General features: G+C 49.0%; 1 protein-coding gene across 3 annotated transcripts in view; it reads right to left on the bottom strand.

Annotated features, from left to right (window-relative positions):
• Positions 1–4,479, bottom strand: part of IDO2 (indoleamine 2,3-dioxygenase 2) — a 31,556-nt gene extending 27,077 nt beyond the window's left edge. For all 3 annotated transcript variants that reach the window (XM_075601738.1, XM_075601740.1, XM_075601739.1), the window contains exons 1-2: positions 4,309–4,479; positions 1,836–1,931 (exon numbers count right to left, since the gene is read on the bottom strand). In XM_075601738.1, coding sequence (XP_075457853.1) covers positions 1,836–1,931; positions 4,309–4,392 — 180 coding nt within the window. In that variant the 5' untranslated portion in view covers positions 4,393–4,479. The remainder of the gene's footprint in view (positions 1–1,835; positions 1,932–4,308) is intronic.
• Between the last annotated feature and the right edge of the window lie 11,840 nt (positions 4,480–16,319).

Here is a 16,319-nt window from a genome sequence, read left to right as displayed (position 1 = left end):
GGGGGTTGCATTTGGAAGGGTGCTTTTTTTTTTAGTATCTATTTTGTTGGGGGGGGGAAGGAAGAGTGTGTGCGTGTGTGTGGCCGGGGAGGGGAAAGGGAATGAGTGAGGAGGGGGGGGGATTGATGGAGCGGGATTGAGTAACAGTGGAGGGAGAAGGAGAGGATAGGGGGTCAGGGGGGGAGTAAGGGAGGAAGATGGGGTACAGATGAGACGGAGGGGTGAGAAATACATGGGAAGAGGGGGGGGGGGAAATAGAGAAAGGGGCGCCAGGTCATAACTAGTCCTGGGCCATGTGAAATCTGTCTGTGAGTCTGGATGGATGTACCTTCACAATTCGGTATAATTTCACAGACAGTGCTATTACCCTCTCCTCAACTTGAGCTAAAGACCCATTTCAGGGTCTGGATTAGAGTAACGCCAAGACGTGCGTAACATCACGTTATTGGAAGATAACACAACATTATGCTGCAATAACGTGATCCCTGTTATAATTATAAGAGGACTGGCCATTGCGTTTGCATGTAATTAGCTTTGAAGATACTCAGAACCTCAGGGAACATAACATCCTGCTATGTACGCCGATTTAACTGAGCTTTGTGGATCTAGCCAAGATCAGAAGCATTTCTTGGAAACTTCAATTACAGACATATTTAAAATGTGATTTGACATCAATAAGTCTCTTTATGTGATTAGAATAAATTAGGGGCTGTCTAAAATAATTATTTTTCTTAGAATGTAAGTGTTTGAGGCTTATTTGTGTGATGACACAATTAGGCTAATTTTAAAATACCATTTAATTTTTTTTACCCACCCTGCAAAAAATAAACAAAAAAATACTCAACATACTGTCATATGGCCAAAGATTCAATCCAAGGCTTGAGCCCAGAAGCCCAGAGGAAGGCTGCATGATAAATCTGCAGCCCTACTCAGGCTTCTACAGGTAGTCCTCGCTATCCAACGTTTCACTTTACAACGAATGGCATAGCCAACTCAACCCTATAGGCCATTTTTCGACAACGGAATTCGTTATTTGACGCCTGAATGCATTATCCAATGCTCACCGCCACTGATTAACATGGGACTCACTTTACAACAGTTTCACTATCCAACGCTACTTTGAGAACGAATTCCGTTGCATAACCAAGGACTGCCTGTACAGAATAACATGCTGTGTGTGATGCTCTTGTGCCCTCCAGTGGTCAGAGATGGAGATACAGCCTCTTCCATCCCATGTGGGTTGACGCCATAGGCTGCGTCACCACTAGCGCTGAGCGGGCGGCACTTGCCGCTTTTACTTACATATATCTATATATGCAAGTTCCCGCTCACGCGGTGCGCGCATGCACGCTCACCGCTTGGGTAAACAACATTTTTTTTAAACTTTCGAGCACACTCAACTTGCCCGCAACGCCCCCCGCGCGCGCTTCAGAAATAGCGAGGACACCTGGCACTCATGCTTGGAGAGCTGGTGACGTCACCGCTCTCAAGCATGAGCGCGGTCAGCGGCAGCGGGGCCTCAGCCTTAGCTCTACATGGAGAGGGATAAGTTGGAATCTTTATTTTTTCTCTTTTCTCAAAACATTTTGCCACTTGTAGTTCTGGTTTTGAAGGTGGCAAATCCTGGACTACAATTCACAGGATACATTTGAATGTGTTACTGTCTACAGCAGGGGGTAAGTAATAACATCACATCCAAAAGGGTCTTGCAATACAGAACATAACATGCTGGCAGCAGAGGGGATAGGCCTATAGGTGCCCTTCTGAGGCAGGCAGACAGAGACACACACACACACCATCTGGAGCAGAAGGTAATCTTGGGGTGAGCCTCTTACCTGCGTTACTTCATCACGCAGCTGTTTGGCCTCAATCAGAAGCAACAGATTCTCTGCAATGCTCATCCAGGGCTTGTAATATTCAGGCAGCTCTTCCTGTAACCGCAGGAAGGGGAAATGAAGAGAGACTCACAGCAGAACATGACTACAGCTTGCACAGCACCTTTCAACCCCAACGCATTTTGCTCAACACTGATGCATTTTATACAGTGGTTGAAGTGACAAAGCTCTGCAGGCATCGTTTGCAAGAAAAATACTATTTATAGGCAGATCCCTAATTAATAAAAAAAAAATCGCTGCACGTTGACCACTGTACAGTTAGTCTTCAGAGGAACTCATAGAGCCACCTGGGATCCTGACATCAGTGCACTCACCTCATTGGTGGGATCCTGACATTAAACTCACGCTGAGGGGGTCAGTTACTATGCCATTAATGTTATGAGCATTTTGTAAGTTCTGGGGAACAGGATACATTGTTGCACCTTTTAGTCAGCTGCTCAGAGAGAGATATAAATAATCTATCTATCTATATATAATAAAAGTGAATCTTGTGAGTCTGGTGCTAGATGCGGCGAATCTGATTGGCCAGAGGCTGAGGACCAATCAGATTGGTGCCTCTATGACGTCACCCAACTGCCACTCTCTTCTCCTCACCCGCAGAGACACACACACACACACACACACACACACACACACACACACACCACCACCACCACCCCCCCATCACCCTCACCGCCCTGCACCGGCTCTCGGATGGAGGGGAAGCGCGGCCCTCACCGCCCTGCACCGGCGCCCGGACGGAGGGGAAGCGCGGCCCTCACCGCCCTGCACCGGCTCCCGGACGGAGGGGAAGCGTGGCGCGGCCCTCCTGCCCCAGCCGCCAACTCCAGGCTCCTCCCCCCTCGCTCCCAACGAGGAATGGAGGGGAAGCGCGGCGCGGCCATCCTGCCCCAGCATGTCACGGAGATATCAGGGACAGGAGGGGAACCATCTGCCGCCAGGAACCACCACCCACCCGGTCAAGGTAAGTCTCCTACCCACCCAGTCAGTCAGTCAGTCACCCACCCACCCACTCAAAGTCACCCACCCAGTCACCCACTCACTCACTGACCCAGTCACGATCCCACCCACCCAGTCACCAACCCACCCACTCACCCATCGGAGATGTGAACTGGGGGGGGGGGGAAACAGAGCTGTGAACAGGGGGGGGTGACGGAGCTGTGAAGGGGGTGGGGGGGCATATTGCTGTGAACGGGGGAGAACCAGAGGGGGGAGACAGTGGAAGGGAGAGAGAGAGAGGGGGGGAGCCAGAACATTAAATCCCGGGCAGCACCGGGTATATCAGCTAGTAATAACAATAATAATAATATATATATATATATATATATATATATATATACACACACACACGGTTTTGAAGCAAAAAGGTGGCAGAATCCCTTGCTGCAGTGGAAGCACTGTGTGCTGGGTGATAATGGTGAAGGGCATGGTTGCAGACCTGCCTAAGACATGCAAATGAGCATACAGTGTATATATGTATAAATCACTCCAAGTGGGTTCTGCTTTAAACAAACATTGAATAATTTGGGGTCCTTTGCTCCCATGACCAATTGCACAAACAGCTTCTAATAACAGCATTTTATATTACCGTGAAGTGATTGCAGTTACATAGTATTATTAGATGGCATTTAAATTCATTCATACATAAATATTATGTATGAAAGTGCTATATAAATGGACAATACTATATAAATAAAGACGTGTGTGTGTGTGTATACACATATATATTCTCTCACACACACACACACACAATGCCATCTAATAACACTATGTAACTGCAATCACTTCACGGTAATATACAATGCTGTTATTAGAAGCTGTTTGTGCAATTGGTCATGGGAGCAAAGGACCCCAAATTATTCAGTGTGACTCCAAATTATTCAATGTTTGTTTAAAGCAGAACCCACTAGGAGTGATTTATACAGAGCTGTGCATTTTGTAACCGCTGCAGGAAAAAAAAAATAATAATTATATAGATATACATTATCCCTCGTTCACATTATCTCATAGAAACAATTCTAAACATAACATATTTTTGGTATAGGTAGATACTTAAATAGACAGATAACGCTGCTAGAGAAAATACCTACCATTTTATAGAAAACACAGGACAACGGACAGTATAAACTGCTAAAAGCTGACATAACATTTTCCCTCTATTTTAACCCTTTCGCTGCCAAAGTTGCTAGCCACACAACACTTTACTTATTACACGCATGTCTATCTTAATATACAAACACGCAGCGCTTTACGTGGAGACCAAATGAGACATCACATGTAAATATAATACAGATGTGGGATAAATATATTCAATATATAAGTAGACATTGAAAAGGCTCAACAATACATTCATGCATTAACCTTGCTCAGGAATACATTCATGCGTTAACCCTGCGTGTTTCATTCCTCTCACCAGTGGATCCTGGAGTATAAACCCATATTCCTCAGAAACATGGAAATCCCTGAGATTTATAGGGGACAGGCCCTGGCTCCCCATCTCTCAGAAGCGTGTCTCCGTGTCCTGAGACCTTTACACCCAGCCAGTGTGTCTATCTGCCCTTAAATAAGGCTCAGCTGCTGAACAGGCACAGGGAGCAGAGTCTGAGTGAGGCAGGTCAGGTGATTTAACCCTGGTGTGGGGCCCCTTCTGCTGTATAGGTTTTTCAAGGCTGGATCAATATGAGTTCAGAGGCTGATAAGAGTGGAAAAGCTTATGAAATGCTGACACATAGGGTCTCCTATTGTAGGATATATCTGAATAAAGACAGTTAAAAACAGCACCCCTCTGAGCTGCACACAACACAGACACACAGATACGAGAGGTCGGATCGCAGGAAACCTTACTAATTTAGGCCATGGCCCCACTACCTAGGCGTGCGTGATGTCCTTATTAATCCAAATTTTGTTTCATAAAGGCTCTTAGCTTAGTGCAAATAACAAGGGGTACAGTGGGCAACCTTGTCTAGTCCCATTATTTATATTGATTACTCCAGAGCTGATTCCAGCCATTTTTAATGTGGCTCCTGGTTGATTATAACAGGCCTTAATTCCATTCAGAGTATGTCCCTAGATACCAAATTTTTCTACAGTTATAAACATATATGACCAGTCTACATGGTCGAACGCATTTTCAGTGTCGAGTGAAATTAGCAGTGTGGGTGTCTTCGATACATTTGCTAAATGGGTGAGGTTTATCACTCCTAAAATTATTAGCTGCTTGTCTCCACAAAATAAATCTCACTTGATCTGGGTTGATTATCTTGGAAAGTAGTTTATTTAATCTTGTTGCAATCATTTTACTGTACATTTTAATATCAGTATTGATAAGTGAAATGGGACGATAGTTACTATAACAGTTATGGTCTCTGCCATGTTTTGGGATCACAGAGATTTGTGATCTCAGCATTGAGGGAGGAATTTCTTTACTTTTCATGAAAGAGATAAAAAAGTATTTTTAGGAATGGTGCTAATCGTGTTTTAAATGTTTTGCAGTAAATATTTGAGAGTTCGTCCGGGCAAGGTGTTTTAGTTAAGTTCTTTAATCACTGCCAATATATATTTTTAAGAAAAAAAAGGGGATACCTGGCGCTTGAATTACACTTAGTCCATGAACAGAATAGTCTATTGGGAATACTCCTCTGGAAAGTCCAAGTGTGAAGATGAAAGATGAAACATGGAAGTTCTCTTGCCTGGCCCACTTCCTGATGTTTTCTCCTAAAATATAATGAAAGGCACACAATTGCGCAGTACCTCAGAAAATGGTCTCTTACTTATCACTGTACAATGCCTACTTACAGGATAGATTTTATTGCAGTGTAGTTGAGAGAATCTGTGCTTTGTCCCCTTCTTTGCTGGTAACACGAATCCCACGTGTAGTTCCTCAATCTCTGGTGGCCCAAGTGTTTTCAGATGTTTCCAATTACACATAGCCCCAATGGAAAGAGTGAAAGCAAAAGATAGTGCAGACAGTACAACAATTTATTAAAACATAGCTAAAACAGCCAAAAGCACACATGTGCTTGTCGAAATTAAACTGCGTTTCAGGGACATTTTTGTTGCTTTGTATATGGACTGGACATTTATTCTCTTATGTTATAAGATATATCTTTCATCTTAACCGTGGGGAGGGAGGGAAATGAAAAAAAGAACACGTGAATAACATGTACATAAAACAATTAAATTACCCCTATGTGTTTTCCGGCGACTATAGAACAACTTAGCCCTCAGGTGATATAGGGGGGTGAGGGGATTCCTCTGAAGGCGGGGGTTCCCTTTCCCATTTTTAAAAACAGGAGGGGGGGTGAAATTCCTGTGTGTTCCCTAGATCTAGGGATTATGGGGAGGGGGAAGAAGAGGGAGCACAGGATTGGACCCCAAACATAACACCAAATACAACCAAAAATAACTTCATGGGGCTTCTAGCACTCCCAAAGTCTTTTTCTTCTCTGGAACAGGGTGTTGGAGGTGAGCTGCAGCTTGCAGCCGGAACTGATGTCGCTGAACACGGAGGCCAACGAGCCTCCCTCGACTCCCGGGTGGGAGTGATGTAAGGTCCTCTGTTGGACCAGATGTACAGTCTCTTTCACGGTCCTTGTTGGACTTCCTCTTTCCAACAAGTCCTTGCTATGATACGGTGATCATTCACCTGAAGTTTTTTTTTCATTTCTCCTCGATCTTCGTATCTGCTTCCTCGCTGCGACTTCATCTGCATTCAGATGGATGTATGTGCAGATCTGCTAGGTGAACCATTTTGCAGTGGAGATTTTGTGTTTTGTTTTAGTCCCAGTTTAATTAGCTCTCTTTTTCCTCCCTCTTGAGTTTTCACCACTAATGTTGATTCGTTATGCCAAATTACAAGCTTCAATGAGAAGCCCCACTTATACTTCATTTGGTGATCCCTCAGGTTCTTTCAGACTGCTTTGCAGTTCCTTTCTAGAGTGGAGGGGATGAAATCACTGAATATTTGGATGTGATGACCTTCAAATTCTATCCAGGGGTTTGACCTGGAGGCTTGCATAATAGGGTTAGATTGTTTTGGTCCTAAAGCCCTGGTGCACCCTGTCCAGTAACAATTTCTCTTCTGTGATATCAGGGAGCATGGTCTGGAACAGTTTTTGCACAAATTCCTCCAGCACTTCTGGGAGTACAGTCTCTGGGATATTTCTTAATCTCAGGTCAGGGGCGTCGTATTAAACAGGAGGATAAGCTGACAGGGGAATCATCAGCTGTTACACAGGCAGAGCAGGGGAGGGGCACGCTCTAGAAGCAGACACCAGAAGTAATAAATACTTCTGGGTCAGACCACTAGAGCGTACTCCTCTTCTGCTGTCCGGCTCTGCTTTACAGCTGCCGATTCCTCTGCCGGCTTATCCCCCTGTTTAACGCCAGACCACAGGTAGGCATTGTCACGGTAGCTTATGACAGGCTGTAATTTACACCAAAACTATATATAAATATATATATATACCTGGATTTGAACTGGGACGAGACTTGGATATAAAATATAATTATTCCTTGATAAAGGTGAACACACAAAAATGTACAAATAACAGCAAAATATAGACACTTACTTAAAGATTATGACAAGAAGCCATCAGGATTACAGACTGGGCCATTTCTTCCATATTTCAGCTGACATCACAGCAAGACAGGCAGGTCATACAGCAATACCTGCATCATCTCAAGACCTTGCATAAAGACACAGGCCTGATGACATGCAGACATGAAGATCATGAAGAACATTGGGTAAAGGGTGGCTTTGACTTATATACTATGTCAAACTCATCTCTTTAACCCTAGGTGCCGCGACGGCTAGCAAAAGTCCCTTTGAAGCTTTTGAAGCTGATTTTTTTGGACTTCAAGGGTACAGTGTGAAATGTCACACTTAAACTGGTTAGTTCCTTTGCCTTCCTGCTTATTATCATAGCAGGGGGTTGCAGTCTCTCAGAACTCAACCAAAATGTCATATTTACTGCCAAATTACTTCCTAACTTCCGTTCAGTAATACATACAGGCAGGTGAGAAATATTAATACATTCCGTCACACCTGGTGCTCTCAGAGAGACAAACATTACAGTGTAATATGAAAATTAATAGAGATATTAATATCTGGCACTTAGTAGCAGTTAAATACACAGTGTTTAGACTCAAAAGATATGCTAAATCCCACGAATACAAATATATAACTCTTAGCATGTTCAGTCAAGGACATCTCATAATATTCTTATATTTAATAAGGTCACCCATTCAGATATCCTGCTTGCGGTAGCCCCACCCTGGCCCCATCAATAAAACCTTTTGAAGCAGGCTTTTGGCTTCCATTGTAAGTGTGAATTGTTACACTTAACTATTCCTTGTGCCTGCCTCCCGCATAAACAATTAGGTAATTACCTTTTGCTCACTGGGGCCCAGACCTGAATCCTCTGGGTCCCTTTTGATATGCACTTTTGCACTTCCAGAGAGGAAGCTTGCATTACAAAGGGCAGGCAGAGGCAACATTTGGTTCTGGTATGCATTTCAAAACTGCACCAGAAAGGCACAAATATCAAAAATATATGATCCTCTTATGACAACGTTATATTTTTTAATAGGGGTGTCCTTGGGGTTTTACGCTGAGACAGCACCCCAAAAATCAGGGTGCTGGCGCCCTCCGTTCCCAAATTACCAGTTTTCAGGTAACTGTTTATTCAGCACTGCATATAAGATTAACCCCTTAAATCCCAGTGGGTGGGTTATGCAGATACTGATCCAGCAACAATACATTTACACAGGAGAATAAGCATTTTCATGTTATAACAAGGGTTAAATCACCTTTCTGGACCTCGGCCCAGTTAACCCCTTGTCTCCCTGGCGAGGTTAGAGGGGGCCAATTGGGGGGGTAACCCCGTTAATCCCGGGCCAAACCCTCACGATCGTCACAGGCATGGGGCAGGAGGCGGGAGAGAGAGGTGATGATGATAGAGGGGGAGAGAGATGATGGTGGAGGAGAGAGATCATGAGGGTGGGGAAGGAGAGAGGTGATAATGGCGGGGGGGATAGAGAGGTAATAATTATGGTGGAGGGGGGAAAAGAGGTGATGGTGGAGAGGTGATGATGATGGTGTGGGGGAGAGAGAGGTGATGGTGGGGGGGAAAGAAAGGTGATGGTGGTGGGGGAGAGAGGTGATAATGATGGTGGGGGTGCAGAGAGGTGATGGTTGGAGGGAGAGAGGTGATGATGGTGGGGGGAGAGACAGGTGATGATGGTGGGGGGGGACAGGTGATGATGGTGGGGGGAGACAGGTGATGATAGTGGTGGGGGGGAGAGGTGACAATGATGGTGGAGGGGGGAGAGGTGATGGTGGAGGGGGAGAGAGAAGTGATGATGGTGGGGGGGAGAAGTGATGATGGTGGGGGGGAGAGAGGTGATGATGGTGGGGGGGATGGAAGAGGGTGATGATGGTGGGGGGGAGGGAGAGTAAGTCTAGTCTTAGTTCAGACACCACTTTGTTTATTTCTATTTGCATTTTCTGTACCCTACTTTTCAGTAAATTATCTAGACAACCTTTAGTTGTGGGTCTGGTACTGTCGTCAACTCCTGCTACTGCTTCAGCTTCTGCCTCCAACTCAGAGGGGGGGGATGTCTCTTGGCGCCACTATCTTAGATTCCTGTATGACCCAGCAGGGCTCTTTTTTTTTTTTTTTTTTAAAGAATTGAGACTTTCCACGGCGTATGCCTCTTCTCCAGTCTAGGCTTCATCGTGCCGGCTGTTCCAGCGGTACTGCAGGAGGTTTTGGCGCTGGTCTAAAAAGAGGATTGCTGTGCCTGGGATCGGAGGAACTCTTCATTTAGGTGGCCATGTTACCTGCGTGCTGCCCTTTGATTACCTTTATTGAAAACTAATTACCTAAGCTACCGATCAATTAGTTCTCCCATAATGAGTGGCTGATTCCCATTGGGCCCATTAGGCCCGGGCGGCGAAATTTGGGGGTGGCAAAAATATCCGCCCCCAAATACCTTTGTCATGCTCTCGGGCCTGATGGGAAGTCACTTAGCTGTTGCGGCCGCCTCCTTACTGGCCATCGTCCTCCTTCTGAACCGCAGCGCCAAATGATGCTGCGGACATCACCAACATGACGTCACACAGCATCTCATTGCCATGTCCACGCAACACCGCAGCATCAAATTACATTGCGTTACCATAGCAACGCCGTGACGATGACGCCACGGTGGTTCAGAAGGAGGAGGGGGTAGCACGCCACAGCTAAGTACCTAGGGGTGGCGGGCACCACCGTTAAGTACGTATGTGTGGTGCCCGTAATCGATCAGCAAATATCCTGCTTGCCAGGGTTTACTAAATGGCTGCCTTTCATTTTCAATCAATTCTTCAATCAGAGTAACTCAGCAGCTACAATGTCTTCTTATATTACTAAGGTAACATTATATATTGTCAAAGTTTACAGCTCAACCTGCTGGGTATATTGGCAACACTGAATCCTTGAAACAAAAACACATCAAATGTGTTGTTCAACTTTCCGACAGGTGGTTGCGAATGCGATTGTCATTGTTACATGGAAGTGTTTTGTCGTTTGTGATACTGTATATTAAATGTATTTATTTTTAAGTGGCAATAATGCGAGAGCGGACGTGGTATTAAGTAGTGACATTTTGTTTGACTTCAAGACAGTGCTTGATCGTTGTGACAGACCTACTGTATAGCAGGTCTTCTTGGACCATTTTGTTGCCGGTACCTTGACGGTCAGTGGAAACCTGGATTATTTATAGGCTCGTATAATAATACCAAAAAATAGTGCGAGAATTAAATTGGCCAGACATAAAAAAATTTAACTCAAGTTTGACAATACTACAACAAATTGATAACATAATCCACAGACGTATGGCATTTCAAATACAGTTTTGCCCGTGTTATGATTCTCTGTCCTATTAGGTGTACTTGTTCATCCCACATCGCGTTATAAAATATAGCTTTTCCTAGTTTCTATAAATGGGCATTCTATTCCACATCACCGCAATATAAGCTTTAAGACAAATGTGCCAAGGATAAGCAGGCCTGGGTTAAGCTTGTAATTAGATTGTAAGCTCTTCAGGTCAGGGACTCCTATTCCTAAATGTTACTTTTATGTCTAAAGCACTTCTCCCCTTTATGTATTACTTATATTATGTGTTATTTATATGATTCACATGTATTACTGCTGTGAAGCGCTATGTACATTAATGGCGCTATATTAATGAAAAGAGTGGATGATCCAAAGCACTGCAGATTTTCAAATTAGAATTTATTTGTAAACAACACAAATTACAAATAAATTCTAATTTGAAAATCCGCAGTGCTTTGGATCATCCACTCTTTTCAAGTTCTGGATTCTTTAGACAGGTATTCCCTGAGGCAGGAGTACCGGTAACTGTAGGTATTTTTATTACTCTATTATTTGGTGTGCAGCATTGTATCTACTTTTACTATATAAATGAAGACAGACGGACAGACATACAGACAAATATTTAAGGTGTTCCACAGTGTAAGCATACATTTTGTTGTTCTTAAGAGATTGAAAAACACTGCTCTTAATGATAAACCAGTATAATGATATTCAAATTAACCCTATTAATTACTTAAAAAGAGGTCAAGAGAGAGACAGGGGCACAGTTAATTGGAAGCGAGGGTATGGAAGGACCTTCTGTTCTGATTACTCAGTGCAACAAAAACAAAAGGATGGTCTCAGGATAAAGTTTATCTGACCTCCAAGCCCAAATCTGCAAGATTATCAAGGAGTTAATGTGTAAACTCTGAGTTATTGATGTCTCCTCAGCGGCAGAGAAGGGCATACTCAATACAGGTCAAACAAGGCACAGAGACGACTGATCTGTCACTAAATGCCTGGGACATTACAGCCACACACAGGTATATAAAACACACACCACCCTTGGTGACAACACAGCACGCTGCATGTAATACACAGATACTGCACTCGGCATATATACCAATACATAACTCTGTATGTATATTGATCAGCATGAAATACATAACCTCCAATTTTAGTTATTTAGCAGGTACTGTATCTATTGAAACAGGTGTACCCATCATATCTATTGGTGACCATTTGTGAGCGCTAAGTAGCGCTCTACAGCCTCTCTGCCATTGGTTGAAGTTTGGAACCTTCAGCTAATTACAACAGCTTGAAGATCAAACCAGGCATTGATGAATGATCAGTGTTATAGGGAATTTAACACATTTTATTGGCAATTATTTGTATACTAGCTGAGAGACCCGGCGTTGCCCGGGATGTAATGTTCCCGTTCCTCTCTCTCTCCTCCCCCCCTCTCTCTGTTTGTCCCCCATTCACATCAATCCAGTCCCCCCCCCTCCCTCCCTCCCTCCCTCCTTTACAGCTTCATGTAGCGTGTGTGCGTCAGTCACTGTGTGTTTGCGCGCGCGTCAGTGAGTCTGAGGCAGAAACACAAACACACACAGACTGACTGACGCACACACAGTCAGTGTGTGCCTCAGTCAGTGTGTGCGTGTGTGTGTGTGCGTCAGTCAGGGTTTGTGTGCGCGTCAGTCAGTGTGTGCGTGCGTGCGGCAGTCAGTCAGTGTGTGTGCGCGTGCGGCAGTCAGTGTGTGTGTGTGGGGGTGTGTGTGCGCGTGCGGCAGTCAGTGTGCGCGCGTCAGTCGGTGTGTGTGTGTCAGTCAGTGTGTGTGTGTCAGTCAGTGTGTGTGTGTCAGTCAGTGTGTGTGTGTCAGTCAGTGTGTGTGTGTCAGTCAGTGTGTGTGTGTCAGTCAGTGTGTGTGTGTCAGTCAGTGTGTGTGTGTCAGTCAGTGTGTGTGTGTCAGTCAGTGTGTGTGTGTCAGTCAGTGTGTGTGTGTCAGTCAGTGTGTGTGTCAGTCAGTGTGTGTGTCAGTCAGTGTGTGTGTCAGTCAGTGTGTGTGTCAGTCAGTGTATGTGTCAGTCAGTGTGTGTGTCAGTCAGTGTGTGTGTCAGTCAGTGTGTGTGTCAGTCAGTGTGTGTGTCAGTCAGTGTGTGTGTCAGTCAGTGTGTGTGTGTCATCAGTGTGTGGGAGGTGATGTGAGTGGAGCGCCGGGGAGGGGGAGCACCAGGGAGGGGAGTCATGGGAGGCGTCAAAGGCAGGGAGAGGAGGCGTCAAAGGCAGGGGGGGGGGCGTCAAAGGCAGGGGGGGGGGCGCGTCAAAGGCAGGGGGGGGGCGTCAAAGGCAGGGGGGGGGGCGTCAAAGGCAGGGGGGGGCGTCAAAGGCAGGGGGGGGCGTCAAAGGCAGGGGGGGCGGTCAAAGGCAGGGGGGGGCGTCAAAGGCGGGGGGGGGGGGCGTCAAAGGTGGGGGGGGGGCATCAAAGGCAGGGGGGGGGCATCAAAGGCAGGGGGGGGGGGCGTCAAAGGCAGTGGGGGGGCGTCAAAGGGAGGGGGGGGCAGGAAGGGAGGGGGGGGGCAGGGGGGGAGGGGGGGGCAGGGGGGGAGGGGGGGGGGCAGGGGGGGAGGGGGGGGGGCAGGGGGGGAGGGGGGGGGGCAGGGGGGGGAGGGGGGGGGAAGGGGGTGAGAGGTGGGGAGGGGGGGGGGGGAGAAGTGGGGGGGGGGAAGTGGGGGAGCGACACACGCGACACCTACCTGTAGTTCCGGGCACCGCCATCTTCTCACTGGGCGCCGCGAGGGAGGAAGGGGGTCCTTCCGGGCGCCGCCATCTGTTCCAGTTGGAGCGGCGGCGGGGAGGGAGAGAGGTGAGTTGTAGCGGCGAGGGGGAGAGAGATCTGGCGTTGCCCGTGAGTAAAATTTCCCGCTCCCTTCTCTCTCCCTCTTTCTCCCGTGTTACCCAGAGGGGAGGGACAAACAGTGGACAGGAGGGGGGGGGATGAACAGTGGACAGGAGGGTGTGGGGGGACAGGATGGGGGGGGGGGGCAGTGGACAGGATGGGGGGGGGGGGACAGTGGACAGGAGGGACGGACAGTGGACAGGAGGGACGGACAGTGGACAGGAGAGGGGGGGGGGAGGTAGGGGGGGCAGTGGACAGGAAGGGGGGGCAGTGGACAGGAAAGGGGGGCAGTGGACAGGAGGGGAGGCAGTGGACAGGAGAGGGGGGGGAGGTGGACAGGAGGGGGGGGCGGTGGACAGGAGGGGGGGGCGGTGGACAGGAGGGGGGGGCGGTGGACAGGAGGGGGGGCAGTGGACAGGAGGGGGGGCAGTGGACAGGAGGGGGGGCAGTGGACAGGAGGGGTGGGGCAGTGGACAGGAGGGGGGGCAGTGGACAGGGAGGGGGGGGGGGGGGCAGTGGACAGGAGGGGGGGGGGGCAGTGGACAGGAGGGGGGGGGCAGTGGACAGGAGGGGGGGGCAGTGGACAGGGGAGGGGGGGGGCAGTGGACAGGAGGGGGGGCAGTGGACAGGAGGGGGGGCAGTGGACAGGAGGGGGGGCAGTGGACAGGAGGGGGGGCAGTGGACAGGAGGGGGGGGCAGTGGACAGGAGGGGGGGGGCAGTGGACAGGAGGGGGGGCAGTGGACAGGAGGGGGGGGGCAGTGGACAGGAGGGGGGGGGCAGTGGACAGGAGGGGGGGGGGCAGTGGACAGGAGGGGGGGGCAGTGGACAGGAGGGGGGGGGCAGTGGACAGGAGGGGGGGGGGCAGTGGACAGGAGGGGGGGGGCAGTGGACAGGAGGGGGGGGCAGTGGACAGGAGGGGGGGCAGTGGACAGGAGGGGGGGGCAGTGGACAGGAGGGGGGACAGGAGGGGGGGCAGTGGACAGGAGGGGGGGCAGTGGACAGGAGGGGGGGGCAGTGGACAGGAGGGGGGGGGCAGTGGACAGGAGGGGGGGGGGGCAGTGGACAGGAGGGGGGGGGGGGCAGTGGACAGGAGGGGGGGGGCAGTGGACAGTGACACACACACACACACACACACACACACACACACACACACACACACACACACACACACCAGTTGATGCGCCCTTTCTCAGTTCCGTTTGGCGCCGGAGGTGGGGGAGCGACACCTACCTGTACTTCCGGGCGCCGCCATCGTCTGACTCGGCGCCGCGAGGGAGGAAGGGGGGTCCTTCCAGCCGCCGCCATCTTAGGCGCCGCGTGGCAGCTGCGTTCCCCCGCCGGGGGGGGGGGGAGAGGTGATGCCGCTGGGGAGGGGGAGAGTTGAGTTTGAGCGCCGCTGGGGAGGGGGAGAGGTGATGCCGCTGGGGAGGGGGAGAGGTGATTTGGAGCGGGGAGGGGGGAGAGGTGATTTGGAGCGGGGAGGGGGGGAGAGGTGATTTGGAGCGGGGAGGGGGGGAGAGGTGATTTGGAGCGGGGAGGGGGGGAGAGGTGATTTGGAGCGGGGAGGGGGAGAGGTGATGCCGCTGGGGAGGGGGAGAGGTGATGCCGCTGGGGAGGGGGGAGAGGTGATTTGGAGCGGGGAGAGGTGATTTGGAGCAGGGGAGGGGGAGAGGTGATGCCGCTGGGGAGGGGGGAGAGGTGATTTGGGGGAGGGGGGGAGGTGATTTGGAGCGGGGAGGGGGAGAGGTGATGCCGCTGGGGAGGGGGGAAAGGTGATTTGGAGCGGGGAGGGGGGGAGAGGTGATTTGGAGCGGGGAGGGGGGAGAGGTGATTTGGAGCGGGGAGGGGGAGAGGTGATTTGGAGCGGGGAGGGGGGGAGAGGTGATTTGGAGCGGGGGAGGGAGGGGGGGGGAGAGGTGATTTGGAGCGGGGAGGGAGGAGAGGTGATTTGGAGCGGGGAGGGGGGGAGAGGTGATTTGGAGCGGGGAGGGGGGAGAGGTGTGTGTGGTTTTTTTTTTTGGACCTTTGGCCCGTCACTCCGCCTCAGGCCAATGAGAGGTGTGGGGGGCGGGCCAAGGGGGTGGTGTGAGTGTGTGAGGGCCAATGAGAGGTGTGCGCGGGCGGGCCAAGGGACCAATGAGATTGCCCCTAGGGACACCGGACATCCAGGCAGGCAGGCATGCATGCATGCATGCATGCAGGCATACAGTGCTTTCACTAATATAGTATAAGATATATTACACGGCTTGTGTTAGGCACCCTCATAAGAGGTGCACACTCGCTTGTAAGCTCCTGTATCCCACATTGACAGAGGAACTAAAGAGTACCTATTATCTAGGTCCAATGGTGGCAGGTCTGACAACAGAAATATACATTGTTTTGTGCGTATATACCGATATATACAGCTGCACACCTGGCTGTGTGTAAAATACAGATAATGCAACTTATGTAGATACATATACTGTACATTTCTTATGTATATACACATACAAATTGCTTTACAAATATATATTGCTTTATGTTTAGACAAATAGACTATACTGTGCATATATAGATATGCATTGCTCTGACAGAAACCGTTTAGAATATTAATAAACACATACTGTACACACTTTTTTAAAAATACAAAACCAGAGATAAGCAAGTCTGGATCTTGGAATAAATGTCT

Source organism: Ascaphus truei, chromosome 5, assembly GCF_040206685.1.
Source record: "Ascaphus truei isolate aAscTru1 chromosome 5, aAscTru1.hap1, whole genome shotgun sequence".
NCBI lineage: Eukaryota > Metazoa > Chordata > Amphibia > Anura > Ascaphidae > Ascaphus > Ascaphus truei.
The sequence above is the reverse complement of the archived record's forward strand: the minus strand, read 5'-3'. Positions and strand labels throughout refer to the sequence as shown.